The sequence below is a fragment of the Xiphophorus hellerii genome, chromosome 17 (genome assembly GCF_003331165.1).
Source record: "Xiphophorus hellerii strain 12219 chromosome 17, Xiphophorus_hellerii-4.1, whole genome shotgun sequence".
Lineage (NCBI taxonomy): Eukaryota > Metazoa > Chordata > Actinopteri > Cyprinodontiformes > Poeciliidae > Xiphophorus > Xiphophorus hellerii.
The window spans coordinates 19,814,069-19,832,720 of record NC_045688.1 but is presented as its reverse complement, the minus strand read 5'-3'; the positions used below and the strand labels follow the sequence as shown (position 1 = coordinate 19,832,720).

The window sequence follows — 18,652 nt, the reverse complement described above, 5'->3', positions numbered from 1 at the left end:
CTCCCAATGTACTGGGTTGAAGTTTTAAGGGTTTGTTTTGTCATTTGGAATAAATGAACGGGAGCAGAATAACCCTGCTGGTCTTCCAAAGAAAATGATGCTGCAGGATCTACACTAGTACTCAGAGGAGAGAAACATGCAGAGAGCCGAACGTCATTATCTGTGGAGCCTAATAGAAGGACTGGCAGACAGAATTTTGAAAGAGATGATCAGAAGTGAGAAAAAGATTACCGAGTTGTAGTTGGAGAGGCAGAGTGAGAAAGAAGAATGGAACAAGAAGCTGATGTTTGAGCGTATGAGAGCTAGTAACTACTGGCAAAGGAAAACACCGTCTGAATAATTCACTTGCTCTCCCTCAGGATTACCAATGTAATTATTTGAACAAGGATTCTCATCAGAATGTCCAAAGGTGTGGAGGACTTATGGAACAAATGTGAGCCAAACAAAGAAAAGAGAAGGTTTAACTACTGGAAATTAACTTCCTGCTCTAACCTCTACAACTGATAATAGACACAAATACCTCTGACTGAAAAAAGGAATATAATCTGGTGAAAACATACTTCACTACCTCTCAATTTCTTTTTCTGCAAATCTGATTTTAAAAAAAAGGGTCGGGAGACGAGATCCGCTGATCACAGATAAGGTTTTTATTTGATTGTTGAATAGTGTCTCAGAACCAACAGAGTCTCATCTGTTGTTTTAAGAAACATAAGGTACTTCACATTACAGACGTGTCCAGATGCTGATGGATCAGAATTTATCCAAGCACACAAAGTGTTCCAACAATGATGGAAAAAACATATAACAGCAAATCAAAACTTCTTGTCATCTTTAAAATGCTATACATTCATTCATTAAAAATGGGCATAAGAATCCAGTAATATTGAAATATAAAAGGTCCAGGAAGTAAAACTGTCACAGGACAAAAATGATTCCCTTTTAAATGACACCACTGCTGCAGTACCCCAGTCTGCCTGTGGAGGCTTTCCTTTATTTCACTAGGGGAAAAAAATCCCTTTTTTTTAAAAAGAAAAAAACATTGACACAAAGATTGTCTGAAGAGGAGAAGTTGTTTTTCTCCTGAATGGAAAATGTCTGAAGAAACCAATAACCAGTCTGTCTCTTTGTGGATAGATCAGGAAGCACATTAATACAGCTACTGAAGCAGAACAGATTTAGGAGGAGACAGACGGTAAATATGCACAGGAACCTGCAGGTGGACCAGACAAACAGCCTTGCATAAAAACATCATTCCATGTCTTGGTTTTCCTTACATTCACATCAACAGTTTCCAAATACTTTCATTAAGACATTTTTCTTAAACTGATTATTAAAGTAATTTGGACATTTCAATTGTCACTATGTTTAATACACTGCTAACCAAGACCCTTTAATATTCTGATGATTGGAACATTTAGGAAGCTGTTGATGCATGATGAGCTTTTTTTTGTTTCTCAGCTATCCAGCTAACTGAAATATACATGCACCTCAACATGGTAACAGTTCTGTTTAACACTGATCAGTTATGTATTGAATATATTGTAAGCAGTCTGGGGTAGAGGTCAGCATGAGTGCCCTCCCAATTTGTAGCTGCTGTGGCCTGGAAACATTTTTGCCACCCTGCAGATTTATTATTTTGTCGCTTTTTATTTAGTGTCTTTGACATGATTAGCTCTTGGAGTCACTGTGGTTGGAGAGACATTTGAAGGTCCACTCTTCCATGATTTCTCCATTGGTTTCAAGACTTTGACTAGTTTAATCACCTGGTAAAAATCAGTCTTGAATGATTTTTCTTAATATTGTCTTGGCTTTGGTCATGAGCACAAAGGATTACAGGTGGCAGCAACTTCATTGGTTGCTTGTCAAGTATGAACTGTAGAGACCAGAAGTGATGTTCCTATTCCAGGTTTGTAGAAACCAGAGATGGTTCTCAGGAACAGAACTAAACAAGGTGAGGCAGCATGGAGGTCCTATGCTCCTCAGCTCTGGAACATACTCAGTGACAACTTATGGTGTGTGGAAACTGTTGGTTCCTTTAAATCAAGACTGAAAATATTATGATTTAAAGCAACTTTTCAAAATATCAGACTAATGAACTGTTTGAAATATTTAGTTCCTTTTGGCCTTAAATATCTATATTTTAACATCTTCTTCAATCCATTGCTTTTATGATTTATTTTCTTTTTGTCTTTACTTTGATGTCCTAAACAAGATCTTAGATTTTCTTGTGTATGAATGTTGTTATATAAATAAATCACCCTTGTGAGATGAGATACCACAAAGACTTTGTGCATTTCTATTTTTAAGTCTGATATGAGATGATCCTATAGAATTTAGAAATAAACTGTAACTACAACTTTCCATAGGTTGTAGAGAGTGAATTAGATGTGAGCGGAGACCAATCTTAGACTTCTGATTTCTGAAGTATTAATTCTGATTTAAAGGGCCCTTAAAATTGAAAGCACGATGACACTTTGTTATAGCACAGTAGAGTAAAGCAGTTATATGCTGCTGGTGTACACTCATTATTCATAACTTCAAAAAATCCTTAAGATGTCATAGTAGTGCAATAGACTTAGACTTAAGAAGAAGCAGGAGAGGATGAAGAGGAATAAACTGAGGAATGTTCACACGCATCGTTGGAGTGCAGACAGATCGTAGAGTGACCTGGTCTCGTTATGCTCAGCATATTTAGACGACCAAATCTACAAGATAGAACCTTGAAAAAATCCAAACAATTTTACAAATTTTTATCTACTTTTTTTTGTTTTTAAATACAAAAGACATTAAAGAGTTCATCAATACATACAGCTAAACAAAAAGAATAAATACCACAGCAAGCATTTACATTACTAAGAAATAGACCAAATGAAATGTAACAACCACAATTATTAACTTTTTTTTCAATGAAAAAGCATAGCATAGCAACAGCATTTAAGAGCTTCAAGCTCTTCTTTATTCCGAGGGAGGAACTTTACAAATATCAGTTACAGTATGTTGTTACAGCTCTCCTGTCTTGACTGAAAGAACCAGGTTGTCCAGTCCTCCTACAAACACAGTAACTGAGGAGTCTGAAACACCAGCTGCTGCTTCAGGTGTTCCAGCGTTGCTTGTCTTGAACGGACAGCAGTGTTAGCGTGTAGCACCTTCAGGTTTAATGGTGGTCCCTTTCAGCTCTCAGACAGCACCAGCTACATTCTGAGCTAGTCACAGCGGGAGGGGTGAAGAGGATGGAGGAGCAGTGGTACAGAGGGGGGACATACACCCTGTTTCTGCCTTTCAGCTGGTTAAGAGAATCACCTGAGGCTGTAATGAGCCCCAGAGAGTAGTGTCGACACATCTGACACCCCAACATACTGTCAGCCTGAGGCAGAGACCTCTCGCTGCCCTTGTACACTTCCTTTGATGTCTTGCATGTGCAAACATGCCAATGGGAAAAAAGAAAAACACAGAAAACACATTCCAGCATGCTTTGGCCCTAAGGAGACGAGAGGAAGCGGAGGCATAAAAGGGGAGACGGGACGGTCTGTGTGTGTGCAGGGGACTGGGAAAGACATGGGAAATTAAAGTTGAAAAGTAGGAAGAGTGGTGTGAAATCCTCTTGGCAAACGTTCCGTCGCTGCTCAGCCAAGGCTCTAGTGTACATGAGGAGTTGGACTGTTTCACTGTTAATTTTAATGAACTGACAATGAAGTCTCTTTTGTCTCCGACAGCAGCATCAGATTGTCAGTGCAGCAAGGACACAGAAATGTTACAAATTGTCTGCATATTAATGTTTCTCTCCATGAGTCCATGCATCTGCTTTTCAAGCCCAGTGTTAACATGAAGAAGTAGTTATGGCACATGGAATAATGGTGAAAGCCTGAGGAAGCATCAGTCTGCCACTATGGCACTCTGTGAAACACACACCAGGATTATATTTACACACCGCCATCTGTCCAGCCCTTCATACTCAACTTCCTCTTTGGGCTCCTTTCTCCTGGCGGACGGCTGGGGTCTGGGCTCCAGCCATCTGCAGTCATGTGGTCCTGGGGTTGGGAAGGTCGAAGACGATAGGTGGGTTCATGGGCAGGAAGTTCACCGTGCAAGCTGAGGCATTGATGAAAGTTGTGGTGCCGTCTGTCATCATGCCATAACCTGTACAATAAGGCAAAAAAAAAAAAGAACTTAAAAGAACTTTTATCAGTTTTTATGACTCTTAAATGAAGTGGATCAAAATAAAACACATGCATTTATATATTCATTCCACACAGGCTACATATATTTCATTGTTGGTTCTGGTGTCTCTCATGTTCCTCTGGAGAGCATTCTATTGAGTCGTTGTGGAGTTGAGGTGCACTGTAAAACCTGATAAGTTAGTTGAACTTAATTTGAGGAAATTGTCTTAAAAAGTTTAAGTTTATTAACCAAACCATTGAGTTCAGAAAGAATATTCAATTTAAGTACATTTACCGTAACTCAAATATTTCTGTCAGGCTAACATGGATTAAAAAGGTTTCACTCAGTAAACTGACCTAGTAAGTATCCTATGTCCATTTCTTCTAACTTATTTAAAATGTGTTGATTGTAGTCATCTATTTTGAGCCAGACTAACTTAGATGGTAAAATCTATTTAAAGAAGATCCAATTCAGCTCAAGTTACTCAGTTGTATTGCTCCAAATTAAATAATGCTCTAGTTGCCACAACTTTTAGCTCCTCAATTCATTTTAGGACAAACACTGCTTTAAACCATTTAAGTTACCTTAATACATGTCATAACATGTATTAAACAGCTTTGGAAAAAATTAAGAGATCACTTAAAATGATCAGTTTCCCCGTTGCTCTCTGCTACCACAACATCTGCAATCTGCTGGGTTTCCTTAAACGGATACTTTTTAAGCTACTGATAACTAGGATCAATTGGAATGTATGAGTCAACTGAAATTATTGATTGTTTTTGTAATGTGCCTTGAGACAACATTTGTTGTGAATTGGTGTTCTAAATAAACTGAATTAAAAACTGAAACAAATCTTAAGAATTTGCTTCAAAACAAACATTTAAAATCCTCAAACTGTGTTCAATAATGTCAATGATTATTACAAGGAAAACTTTTGACTGGAAAAACTCTAATATCTAAGTCATACGCTGCAAGAGAAATGTAGTTTTAGTCTTGAGTGCAGCGAGGCCAGACACTGTTCTTTCGTAAATATTCAGAAACGTAAACTATGGTTGATGAAATGGTTTGTTTGATGAGCCATGAAGGAGAGGAAGAATTCTACATGCAGTTGTTAATGGCGCAAATGAAAGAAAAGGAGCAGCATGAGTCCCTAGGAATGGAAGTAGTAGTGTTCTATGTGTGTGAGTGTGAGATTTAAGACAGTAATGTCTAAAAAAAACCCAGGCTCCCAAAACTCTTTGGAGCAACATGTCTTCAAGTAACAGATACAACGGAGATTAGCTGCCATCTTTTAAATGACCTCATTGTGAGAATGTTTTCTTTGACTGCAGGATTGTGGAAGTGATCTCTGCAACTCTATTTAGGCCCTTTAATATTTGGAATGCAATAACTCAAAAATGCTCTTCTTTATAAATCCCTCCTGGAGCCCTCTCAATAATGAGGAAAGCAGCACTCAGCTCATTTCTTTAAAAATAATCTGATCTACTTTCTAATCTAGTTGTCTCTGATCAGGGACTGCTGCTCCAGGGTCCCACACTGACCTGGTAACCCTGAAAAAAGCAATCCTCAGTACAGGGAGCTGCCTCGCTACACCTGCTGGCCTGGATGAATTGCAGATGAGTATGTAAGAGCTTACCAGCAGTAACGGTGAGACCGCTATGCTTTTATGTAACCAGATATAATTAAATATAATAATGTAGTCCATGTCAGATCTGAGATTAACATGAACTGCTAATACAGCAAGTTTGCAGAAGTAGCATGTAGAAAGATAAACCCATCCCAACAATGAGGAGGTCAAGCAGAAGCCAAGAGCAGTGGCACACTGTACAGGTTAGTGTTGGTCAGGGGTGGGCTGGCAAGCCCCACTGGCCCGACCAATCGTAATTTAACTAAAAAAGTATATTATAAATCACTTGTGTTAACTGCAGTGGTCCATTGGTTGGTTTTATTTATGGACATTAGGCTAACACAATGAAATCTCTCAGCCCTCATCAGGTCACCCCCCTCCTGTCCTTTGACCAAAGTTCTACGTTGATGACTGTACAGATTTTGTCGTTTGGGCTGACTGGATTTGGAGAGAAGTGTGTGGCAATGGACAAACTGCTGCAAGCCGAAAGGCTAAAAAGCATGCAACTAATGCAGCAAAATGAGCCAAAAATAACCAATGTGTTTAATCCTGACAAATTTGAGTGCATGGCAGGTTCACAGCCAGAGAGGAGGCAGAACTAGGGGGATTCATCAGAGGAGTCCCCCTCTACCTAACCCAGGGTCAGATTGAGGAAGAGGTCAGGTTAGTATCTGTCAGTTGAAATGTTCATAATGAGGAATGCGAGGAGGGCAAGTGAGAGTGGGATGATTATGATAATAATAATAATTAGGAAATTAAAACAGAAATGACAAAAAACTAAGAAAAAAGAATGTTTCATCAGATTTAAATTTTAAAAACCGTAAGAAAGTATTTGAAAGGCATATTCACTAAATAGCCTTTGTTTTCAAACAATGCTATAAGTATACTTGGTTTAATTTTAGCTTGCTCATAAAGTTACAGCTTGCAGGTGTTATAGCTTACAGTTAGTATTTTGCAGTGAAATATTGCTTTACGGAAATGGATGATTTATCATTGGTAACCATAGAAATAACAGTTGATCCCTGGTGCTAACACAATGCCAAGATGGAAATACATCAGCAACAACCTTTTGGATGCAACAGCTTGAAAACATGACGGATCATCCCACGACTTCCTAGAAGTGGTTAAAAAGCAGAGGCATTTACCTTCATGGATGTGTCCAAACACATGAAATTTGGGCTGGACTCTCCTCTGAACTGTGTTGAGCAGTTCCATGCATCCAACACGCTGCATCTTTTTAGGAACCCAGTCCAGGAAACCTGGAGAAATCAGACGCATGAAGCAGCAGAATCACCAGGCTACAGTATGATGTTTCATCAACTGATTTATAGAATGTTTGGGTTACATTAGAAACAATACAAAACAAACAAAAAAATCATAGATATACTAAAGTGACAGCTGAATCATTCAAATGTACAAAAAGATCAAAATTTTAGATAAGACCGTTGTTTTTGGATCAAGTAGGAGAAATTTTATGGCATCTCCTTAAAATGTGCAACTCTTTATAGCATATCCACAGAAGTCAACTCGATGAAAAGAAATGCTACCTATGAAATGGCATATGTCATAACTAGCATGAGGAAATTTACACCTGGTCTTTGCAGAACAAATTCTTCGAGGGTGTCAAAATCAAAGTGGGCTCTTCATTCCACAACGGTGTAATTTGAGTGAAGTTATAAACATGTCTGAAACTTCTGTTGGATCATTGAATTGTGTCTGTTTGGGGGGAACAAACAGACAGTGTGAGATAAGGACCTGGGCCTTCAGCGCTGCTGGGCTGTTAGGAATTTGGCCACACAGGCCTCATGCTCAGGATTCAAGCTCATCACACCTACATCACCCTGACAGCAGTTCAGGCTGGTTGTTTGAGTGCTTCTGTTGTCATGCCTACTATACTCATATCACGCTCCTATTGCAACGACCAATTAATACTGCCTAGTATAGGTCTGCAGTGCATATTCACTCCACACTGAGATGGGGCTTGGCTGTGCTGGTTGTTGGGAGACTGACTTTTATAGATCTCAGGAAGTTATGAAACAGAGAAAGCTTCAAAATGGTTTTATTAGATGCAAAAAATTGTACAATTATACCTATATACTGCAGGTTTAAATGTTGTGGAGGTTGATTATTCAAAAGAGACTTGTATAATACATTTTTATCAACAAGACATAAGTGAAAAGAGAATAGAGGAAACAGTACAGTACTGTACATGGATGCACAAAAGCATTTGTAACTTGCTCACAGAAATGAGAAACTGCTTTTTTTGATGATCACCAGCAACACAGTGATTTAAAGACTGAACAAGAAGTTTTGAGAATTTGAATTCTGTGCTGAGAAATGCATTAAAGTAAGTGAGAAAAACTAATATTTTTTTATAAACCAAGGTTTTATCTGAAATCCAGAAGAATTAATCTGTTGCTAAAAAGTGCTGTTTGATTTTTCTTTCTTTAAAACCTCTATTAGTCTTCTTATCTACTTTTTTTCCTTGTTTGCTGCTTTTCTCTTGTCTTTTGTTTCCACTTTATTATTGTTGTCTGGAAAGAGTGACAGGAGGCAAAAAATGGAGTCTCATACTCCTCGCTCATTTTATTCCTCCGACTAGATGCTTTTATTGACTCAGCGTCAGCAGCGTGCCTCCTCACTGCACATCCATTAAATCCTACACACTCCATGCTTCATCCTTGTCACACGTACTGTGAAGTTTGCGTCTGTGTGTGGCTTTGATTGATCTTTATTTTATATGGCTGCTTTCAGACAGCCTGTTTTTTTTTACCCTTTGTGCTGTGCTGAGCAGTTTACCATCCCACAAACAGCCCAGAATGAAAAGCTTTGTTTGGAAAAGTGATGTATCGCCATTAGAGGGGAGGTGGAATTTATAACCTTCACTCAGGCATGTAAGCGGTGAAAACACAGGAAATCAACCCAAAGCCATCAAACATCCAATTAAGTGAATTTCTGAAACAATCTGAACAGAACCATTATTGCAGCAAGGTAAGACGAGTATGTCACTTTCAGTTACTGATGAACATCTACCTGGATCTGCAGATCAATGCAAACTCATTCAGACCCATTTTATTGTTTCACATGTTGTCACATTGAAAGAAACATTGTTGAATTAAATTTTTTGTACAAGACAAATTACAAAAACATTACGATTAAAGTGTGTTATACTTATGTATATTTAAGCCCCTCTACTGTAACACCACGAAATGATTAAACAGAGCCCATTCATATGTATGCAATTTAATATAAATGCAGCTGTTGTGTTTGTGGCCTCAGATTTTTGTGGGAGATAAATAAAAACAAGAAGACCAAGGAACAGCAGAGAAGGAAGGAGAACATTTTGGAGAACAGGGTTGGCCTGAATCCATCGTTGGGTAAAAGTTTGTCATATACAAACTTTTATACAATATGTAAGTCTGCATGCACATTGGTTGAACAAGTTGTCATATATTTCAGGCATACTTCTATTCATTTCCATTAGACTTTTTTCTCTCAATCTGTCCTGATTTGGTAAGTTGCTCCCAGGTGAATCCTGACTTTCTCTAACGTAGGTAAATGTGGGAAGCATCAACAAGCAACCCATTTTTTGCATGGCTCAGAGGTACATCGGAACATGAAGTAACATTTATGACAAAGGAAGGACAAGAACTTGGATGGAATCAACAGCCAGAGAGAGATGTCGAGGAGGAGGAATGAGACTGTGGTGGAGGGTGAGGAGGCAGAAGAGGCCGAGGACATGATGTCAGCATCCATCACTCCAACATCACGATACTGATGCAGTTCCTCTCACTGTACCCTTCATCCCTTAAGCCCATGAAGGATTTTTCTTATCACAGAGATGGACAGTATATGATCACCAGCCACAAACAAGTATTATCCTTCTGGGTGCCATGGATGCAGCATTAATGCAAGTGTACACTGTCATTTTCTAATTATAATTGTGAACACAACTTTTCATTAGTCTATCATGTACAATCAAATACAATACTTTAATATCTGTGGACAAATTGAAGAGGTGTGAAATTCCCTTTCAAGTTCTGTGTAGTTCCATCCATGGTTTGTTTCTGAGACACAGTCTAAGTTATCCTAGCAAACACCTGATGATGTTTTCATGACTGACATGACAGTTTTTATCCAACCCAGATTAGTTAAAGATAGACATTATTGAGCTTGTTGCTATGGAATCTAAAAGGTGTTTAATCATTGTAACCGCAGACATAAGGCAATATTATCTTCTCTGTGTGTTCGATAGAAATTCACATTTTTTGGGGTTGTGTCATTTAGTAATCTGTCACCAGAATTTGAAGAAAAGAAATAGTATTTTATTGGTTCTGAACTCATATAGTTTTACACCTGCTTTCTTCAGTGAAAATTCACGCATAAAGACAGACAATCTGAACCTGAAAGTAAATGAAAATTCCATAAAATGTCAAAAAGTGTAATCATTATTCCTCTTAGTGTAAATGTTTTCATACTGCTGTAGTAAAGAGGCTTCACAAGCTTCATAAAAACATTCCAAAATGTGTTCAATTGCAAATGAATGTTTAAATGAACAAATGGTCTAAATTGACATGAAATATAAAATCAAGTATCTGTTTATCTTTGAAACATTCTAAATCAGTACTTCCTGAGAGCCACCCACCTGTTCCTGTTTCAGCTGCTTTACCAGCACGGGGAAACCAGTAAAACCATTCTGCAGCCCCACGGGAACACGGCTTTCAACATTTTACTATGTTGTTAAGAGTCGCTTGAGTTCAATAAGTGAATCAATCTGATTTCTCGACCCATTAAGCCAATGTACATATGGAGGAAAACATTTTAATCAACATAGAATAGTTTACTGTTGTTCTTTCAGTAGAAGTGAAATGAGAATATCGGAGGGCTCGGGGTGTTGCACTATAATGTGCCTCTTGTTTAAAGCAGCTGCTGTTTGGGCAGGGAGTGCTCCTCTGTTTGTCTCACTCTCACTCCGTCTCTTTGTGATGTTGGCTTCTTTCTCACAGCCAAACAAAGGGGCCATATCTTTGTCTTTGCCCTCAGATAAACTGTTTTATCTCACCTCCTAAAATATAAAAACTTCTGCTGCTCTGGCAATGTCTTGCTCACGCTGCTTTGTTCTTCAACAATTCTTTCATACATTTCTAATTTTTTTTTACTAAGAGACAAAAACATTTGAAAAGTGTATGTCATCAACATCTGTCCATTTCTCCCCTTCCTCTCATGTCTATCGCTTAGCTTTTGCATCTGAGTGAAAATGTGTCATGCACAAGTAGCCTGCTGGAGCTGCTCCATATGCTGGTGGCTTGTGAGCAGACAGTTGGAGACAGTTGGCTAAGCCGAGTGAAAAATAAATCGCAGTGTTCAAAGCCGAGATGCAGACATAGAAATCAATCATAAACAGTTGTTGGAGCAGCACAGCTGCAGCAGGAGATGAGGTGTGAAAGTGTGTGTGCACTAGTTTGTGTGTGAGCACGATGTCAGTCAGCCTGCGATCCAGCATCTGTTTGTTAAGCATTTTGTTCTGCGATGGGAATGTGTGGTAAAGTGGTTAGCAGCTGAAAGGTGAGCTCCGAGGTTCCCAACATGCTTGTAAATAAGGCTACTCCAGTAGGGTGTGTGTGCGCACTGGCGGGTGTGTGGGTGTGTGTGTGTGTGGGGGGGGGGGGGGGGGGGGGGGGGGTGCGTGGGTGTGTGTGTGTGTGTGTGTGAGGTGAGAAGCATTTACAGAACTCAGAGCAAGCTGAACCCAAACTTTTATTTGCTAACTGAAAAGTGACTCATCAGCACATCTTTGCCTGAGAAAACACATCCTAAATAGAGTTTCTATGCAGCCACAATGAAAAGTAATTACACCCTGACTTGCTGAAAATATCATCTGGACATAGAACTATGAAATATGTCATTCTTCACAGTGTAAGTAGAAAATTTAAAAATTACATTGAACCCCCAGTATTCAGGGGGATTAGAGGTTAAGGTTAGAGCTGTGTTGTGAATTGAGCTTAGGTTGAGGGGGTGTGCATGTGTATGCGTGTGTCCCTTGAGGGAGGGGGGAAAGGGGCACACTGTAATGCATATCTCACCCAGTGGGGGGCAATGCGTGACCAGGATGTCTGTGTTGTCTGGAATCTGGTTCCATTTGTCGAGAAGAGCCTGACCCCGCGGCAAGTTGAAGCCCCAGCCATAGTACCATGGTTGCCTGCACACACATATACACACGCCCACACACGCATACACCCCGTGAGTGGAAATAATTCAGTTTCATATAGAGACTGTACAAACTGATCTCAGTCAAAGGCTGCTGGATGTTGACATTTATGACCCATAATATCATCATTAAAACATGTATTGATGGTTCAGAGCAAACACAAAAACATCACAAATCCAAAACTAAACACAGCATATCGACACACTTGTAATTTGACTACAACACATGAAATATCTCCAACTATCATACATCCATCTGAAGCACAAACACAACATGAAAATCAGGATCTGAACAGAATTTAATGTACAGTTTTAAGACTTTAAACTGAAATACAATAAAGAGGAAAGGGTTCAGAAAAAACAGTTCACATGAAAGAAGTGCATTAGAGAAATGGGAGACAGCTGCTGTAAAGCCCTCAAAGGCCTCTGTGTGTCTGTCTGTGAGCTGACCTCCCCTCAGTCACTTAGTGATTTTCAGATTTTATCAAGGCTGACTAGTAACACTGACCAGCATCTTAGAGGACAGTTCTGAGATGAGGGACGTGTCCTCTCAGTGTCCAGGCATGTGGTCTGACCTTGACTTTAAAAACATGCATGTGGCCATATGAAGAGCATGTTTTAGAACATTAAGTAGTTTGCAGCCACGTGGCAAAAAGATAAATGAAACATTTCTTTGATCCTGAACAGTGATGGAATGGACCATGACAGGAAGAAGAGGAGAAAAAAAGGGATAAGTGAGGAAAGAACAGAGGAGGAAGAAATCCTTGATGGCTCAGCGTGCCGTTCCTTTACTGCAGGAGCTCACGCCTCGGCCGTGAGTGACGGAGAAGAAATTAACATGTCACTTACAATCTGTACTCCGATCCATCTTCCGCCACAACACACAGCGCACGTATGTGTACAACGGCAGGCGACAACGTCTGTCACTGCCGGCGTTCAACCGGCTTTTAATAAATTGCTGAGCTCAGTCACTTGAAACGCCAACTTTATCGCCAGAGCTGCTGCAGCGGCATCTGTGTCTAATGGAACATCAGATGAGGATTTTTTAGAATAATATCCGGTGTGTGTGTGTGTGGGGAGGGGTGTTTGTCTGGGTACATGGGGACTTCAAGAAACGTAGGGAAGAAAGCAAGTCGAGCCAGTAAAATAGTATTTCTCTCCATTTAGAGCAGTTGTGGATGGTAATGTGGTAATGTGGAGGTCACAGGTGCAGAGGACTAGGTAAGGTCCATGTCCAGGCAAAGGATCATAATGGTTCTGCTGCAGCTCTTAATTACATTTTTATCTCTTTGTAAGGGTCCAGGAATAAAGAATTTTGTCAAATGATCTGAAGCAGCCCAAGAACACACTTTCAATAATTTACACAGCGAATATTAAAACATTTAGACTGGGCTCAGCATATTAATAGGCTACAGAAATGCAACATTTATGTCCATCTTAACATGGACATCTAAATTAAACTGGAATGAGCCCAGCAGTGTAACTGATGCTCCTTAGTTCCAGAGCAAAGGAAGAAATGAAGTGACAGCAGAAGAAGAAAAAGGCATGAGTTACATAAAGTAATTCATCTGAACAAAGAATGAATGAACCGTGATAAAATACTTCCCCCATGGACGGACTCGGAAATGTGAGAAGACAGACGAGTGTTGGCTACAGGACGGAGTTAGCAAATGTGCACACAGCCAAAAAAAAGGTTAGAATGCCATTTGAAACCATTTTTATTTAGAATTAAATAATAATCATCTTGCCCATAAAATTTAAAAAGTATTATTTGATTAACAGAACTAAAACAAAATATATTTACAAAAATCATTTAAACCACAATGAACAAAATGGACTCAATAACTTCAATAAAAGCAAAGCTTGTTTGGAGCAGCTGAATCTGAGTTAACTCAATGACAACATCGAGAAACATCTGCTACTGCCTGTTAGTACTTAAAAGCAATTCCAAATAAATTCTTTTTTTTTCACAGAGATTTTTCACAGGTGATTTTTACCATTTTGAGAAAAGGACATCACAGCAAGATCATACAGTGGTCAAATTGTTTAATTCTCAAATTAACTCCCAGAAAAGAAAAACAAATCAGAGTTCCATCTCAGTAAACATGTTAAATTAAAAATGGAGTGAACAAGTGTGGCATGTTTGGAACTGTTGGAGGGTTGGGTCTGAAGTCTCGGAAAAGAACAAGTTACTAGACTTGTATCTCAACACACCACATGACAAATGGGACCAAAGTGTTTTCCTGGAAGTCGTCTGGTAACACATTCACAGTGCAGAAATAAACACGCTTTACACTCATGGTTTATTAAACCAATTTCCTGTTCACCTTCATATGCCAGACATTTTTATGGCAGGACTTTAATTGGCTACATGCATGTAGTGTAAAAATCAGCATCAGAGCTGAAAGACCAGAGCTGTGTGTGTAATAGTAGATGGGACTAGTTGTCCCACCATCCTGCTCTGTCTTGTATCAAGTGATAGAAGACATACAATCCATCCATTGGGATAGGAGATTCCATCACAATCTTATATCAATAATTGGGATGGAAGAGTGTATGGATGGAGGTAGGTAACAGGTGTCTAACGAAGAAAAGCTAGTGGCCATTTTGGCTCAGTGGTGTTAAGATTTTTCTTCTTCATGATGATGTTCTAAAAGGAAATTCCAGTATTTCTGGCCTCCTGTGGGACGGAGATATCTAAGGAATAAAACACTGACAGTTTTGACAGCAATTTGTCAGCTAACAATAAAACTATTCAGTTTAAATATCTGCACCATACTTCGGTTTTGCATAGTCAGTCATGATGTGATTCTCTTGTGAACATCAGAAGAGTTGTTTTGTTTTTTTTGCAGTTGAATGGTTGATTAATATTTACCATAGTGTTCATGAAATGTAGTTCCCACAAAGTGTAAGCGTATGCGGCCAGATTACCTTTGACAGGAAATCAGCCGTACTTCCATGTTTGATGTGGAAAGCAGAAAATAACTGAATGTAATTCATGGATAATAACCATGCTCAAGCATTATAATGTTTTTATCAGGTAAGGGATTACACTGGTGCAGGGATGCATGTTAACTCAGAGGGGGAGAAGTGTGGAGCATGCCAAGGATTATGGTAATATACCAAGCTGCTATGGGCTTCACAAAAAGGAGAAAACAGATGTTTATGCTGGAGGACACAATCCCCAAGCCTCTCCTTAGGCTCCCCGCTGGGACAGAGACGCACCTCAAACCTTTGCTTTTACCTTACTTCTTCACAAACAGGCTTTGCCTTTCAAAAAAACAAGACAAGAAGCCAAACATAACACTTTCTCTTTAGCTCACGCTATTTAAACACAAACAGATTACAGCAGGACTTTTAGCTTTCATATTTGAACCTAACTGTGTTTGTGTGTGTCTCACTATCGCAGGTCCACTGATATCAATGCACTAAGTCCATGAATCATTGAATACCTCTGTGAGGGCTGCAAGGCCATCATCTTCTCTCCCTCATTCTTTCTCTCTCTTCTTCATTCTCTCATGCTATTACGCCTGTGACGTATTACCCCAGCTCTCACTCCCTCTTCATTTACTCCCCTGACTCACCTCCTTAGCAAGGAAACGACCTGCTAGCACGGCCGTGGCCAATGGAGGGCCACACTTTTTAAGCATAACAGTCCAGATGGGAAGAGAAAAGAGTTTCCAGGCATAGGAGATAAGCTGAACTTCTGAGATCATACTTTAGTTGTGCCTTTTCCAAGAAATGCATGCTGGCTATTTTTAAGAACTTATCTTTGCTGTAGATATGATCCACATCTTTCTAAATAAGCACACAGCATTTATCTACAGTATATTCATTATTATAGAGCAATCTATAATATGTGCGATACCTGTTATTGATATTGATATTGAAATTCAGTTCAGTATAGTTTGTTCTGTCAAACACATCAAAAAGCATTGACTCCTGGAATAATCAGGACTTTTTTCACCATTAACTTAGATTATTTTATGAAAGGAAAGAAGCTGAAATTAAACTGAATTTAAATTTAACTCATTCAAGTTTCTTAATGTAATGCTTCAAAGCAGGAAGACTTGGATTTTACAATTTGCAATATTTGAAAGGAGGGACCAATCTAATCAGTCATAGAAAAAATAAATAAAAGCACAATTCTGAGCATCTTTTTAAATCCTTAACTGTCATCATGTAAAACTGTATTTATGAAATACTAAACTCTAGTTATGGTTGACAAAAGTAACTGACATAAACCAACTATCCTAAATCGATGTTCAATTTATGTTGCTTTCTTATGAACTACAGTACTGATACATGTTGTACCAATAAGCAGGCAATAAAATGTGGTGGTTGGAATAGAGGGAAAAATTGACATATTTAGTACAGCTGAAGTGTAACACAGATCCATGTTAATGTTTCCATGTACTGACACACTGGAAACACTCAGCCATAATCACCTCTGCTAGATTTAATTAACTACTCACAGTTTAATGACCCCAATAGCCTGGAAGGGGTAGTAGAGGAGTAAAACAGTCTGCACATGAATACACCCACACCCACACACACGCAATCAAGTCTGCTTTCCTCCATGGTTAGCATGGTGCACACACAGCAAGACCTATCTTCTCATACATTTGTCCCTGTAGTGTTTTCTCTACAACTCCAGGTGCCAAACATCCCCCGTCTTTATAACTGTGCAGATACAAGTCCTGCTCATTAGAATAACATCACAAGGGAAATGCTTGAAATAAAGTGAGGGCAGGAAAGCCTGGTGTTTTCCTGAGAGCCTCTGGTTGTGACAGTATCTGCTGGCTACCTGAAGATGACCTTCCCTCTGCTCCTCCCACAGATGAGTGAGAAAGTTCAGCTTTCTTTGAGACAATAGACATGTTATTAAAACAAGAAAACATGAAACTGTGTGGTCTCTGCTATAAGACCATCTAACGTGAACAAGCAGAAACAATATAACTCCAGGAATTAGTCTTAGCATCATGGGCCAGATGTAAGGCCTTCTCAGGTAAATGTCCTGAGACCATATGTAGCAGACAAACTGGCCACTCACACTTTGGCTGCTAACAGTAAACCATACTAGCTACCAGCTAGCAGGAGTTTCTTTTAAAGGTCCAGTATAAAATTGATCCTTAAAAACAAATGTGAGGTTTGGTTTGATGCAGGAAGATTGTTTGTCCTAAAGCTCATCTCATACCTGCATTGCCAAACGCTGACAGAAACCGCTTTCTGATATTCTTCAAGATTAAAGTTCAGAATAGCAGAGGTAATTGTTCACCTCCATTTATTTCCCGTTCATTAGTTCATCCAGCTTCTTCCAAATGATGCTTTACTTTAACTCATCGTTTTGGAGATAAAAAAGCATTTTCTAAAAGGTCAAATGTTTCAGAATCTAAAGTAATTTTATGAATTAAACAAATATAAAAGGAAACTTGTCAAGTCCATCATGCCTCCTGTAGCCGCCTGCTGTCCCTCACCACCAGATGGACTGGGATTCCTTAATGCACCTCAGATATGTATTACACTTAGATCTTCTTTACAGTGTTAGGTTAGAGTTAGAGCAATTGAGTTCTGTCTCTGCGTGTGAAGTACCAGTAAGTATATTATGCTGTGATAAATGTTTTAGGCCAGATAAATACTAGAGTGGCACAAAAAATTTACAAATATATATAAACTGGTTCATTTTGGATTACAAGAATAAATATGCAAATTTAAATCCTCCAAGCAAATTTCTGTGCCTTTGTTTTATTTCCAAAATTGAAACAAAATGCATAGCATTCAGTTTTTTGTCTTTTGTGTATGTGTGTGTGTGCGGGCGTGAGGGGGGGGGGGGGCGTGTGTGACTTCTGTGTGAGACGTCCCATCAGTGGAACTATTAAACACATCAATGTCAAAGTCTACGTTTCAGTATGAACCACAGAGCAAACAGCTAGACCAGACTCCCTGTGGGCCAGCATCATGTGAAGTTAGACTGTGTGACATAAATCCATCTTCTGTAGGATGACTAGCTTCACTTTTGGCTCCCTCGACATCAGATTTGACTGGCGAACAAAAGGGAAAAAAGAAAAAATGGAGAATGTGATTTTCAGAGAAGTAGGAAGGCAGAACAACAAGGGACTCAACTATTCATGTGTCTCTAATCCAGCATCTCATTCCTCCCTCCCCGTGTCCGGTGGTATTCCAGTTTTCCCTGTCTCACTTCTTTGTTTGGCGGAGTTTAATCTCTTTTCTTTTCATTCTTCCCTGGGTTGCTTCCTATTCTTTGTCTGCCTCCCCCCACTGCTGCTTCTTATCCCCCACCCTAACACACCTTCCCTGACAGCCGATGCTCTCTTATTGAAAACAGGAAGCATTGGGGAGACTGGGACCTACCAGGTGTTTGTTTATTTGCAGATAGTAGATGTGAGCCTTATGCTGTAATATTTTAGCATTTCAGCAAACAAACTGATTTTCCACTACTACAGTCTGGATTCATCCAGATGGATGGATAATTTCAGTGAAAGGAGGCTGGTGTGATGGATGTAAGGATTTTTGTAGGAGGCAGCTGGCAGTGGCAGCACTCACTGGAGGAATGGATGGGGGATAAAACACGTCCTCCTTCCAGCAGAGGGAAGATTTGTTTCAGCAGAGGAGTTTCTGTATGCTTGCCTCTCCAGCTGG

General features: G+C 39.4%; 1 protein-coding gene across 2 annotated transcripts in view; it reads right to left on the bottom strand.

Moving 5' to 3' along the window:
* Positions 1-624: 624 nt before the first annotated feature.
* LOC116736776 (metallophosphoesterase domain-containing protein 1-like) overlaps positions 625-18,652 on the bottom strand; it is a 77,111-nt gene continuing 59,083 nt past the window's right edge. The window contains exons 4-6 of one of the 2 annotated variants that reach the window (XM_032589525.1): positions 11,869-11,984; positions 6,931-7,044; positions 625-4,137 (exon numbers count right to left, since the gene is read on the bottom strand). In XM_032589525.1, coding sequence (XP_032445416.1) covers positions 4,019-4,137; positions 6,931-7,044; positions 11,869-11,984 — 349 coding nt within the window. In that variant the 3' untranslated portion in view covers positions 625-4,018. The remainder of the gene's footprint in view (positions 4,138-6,930; positions 7,045-11,868; positions 11,985-18,652) is intronic. The other variant, XM_032589524.1, reaches the window with a different exon arrangement.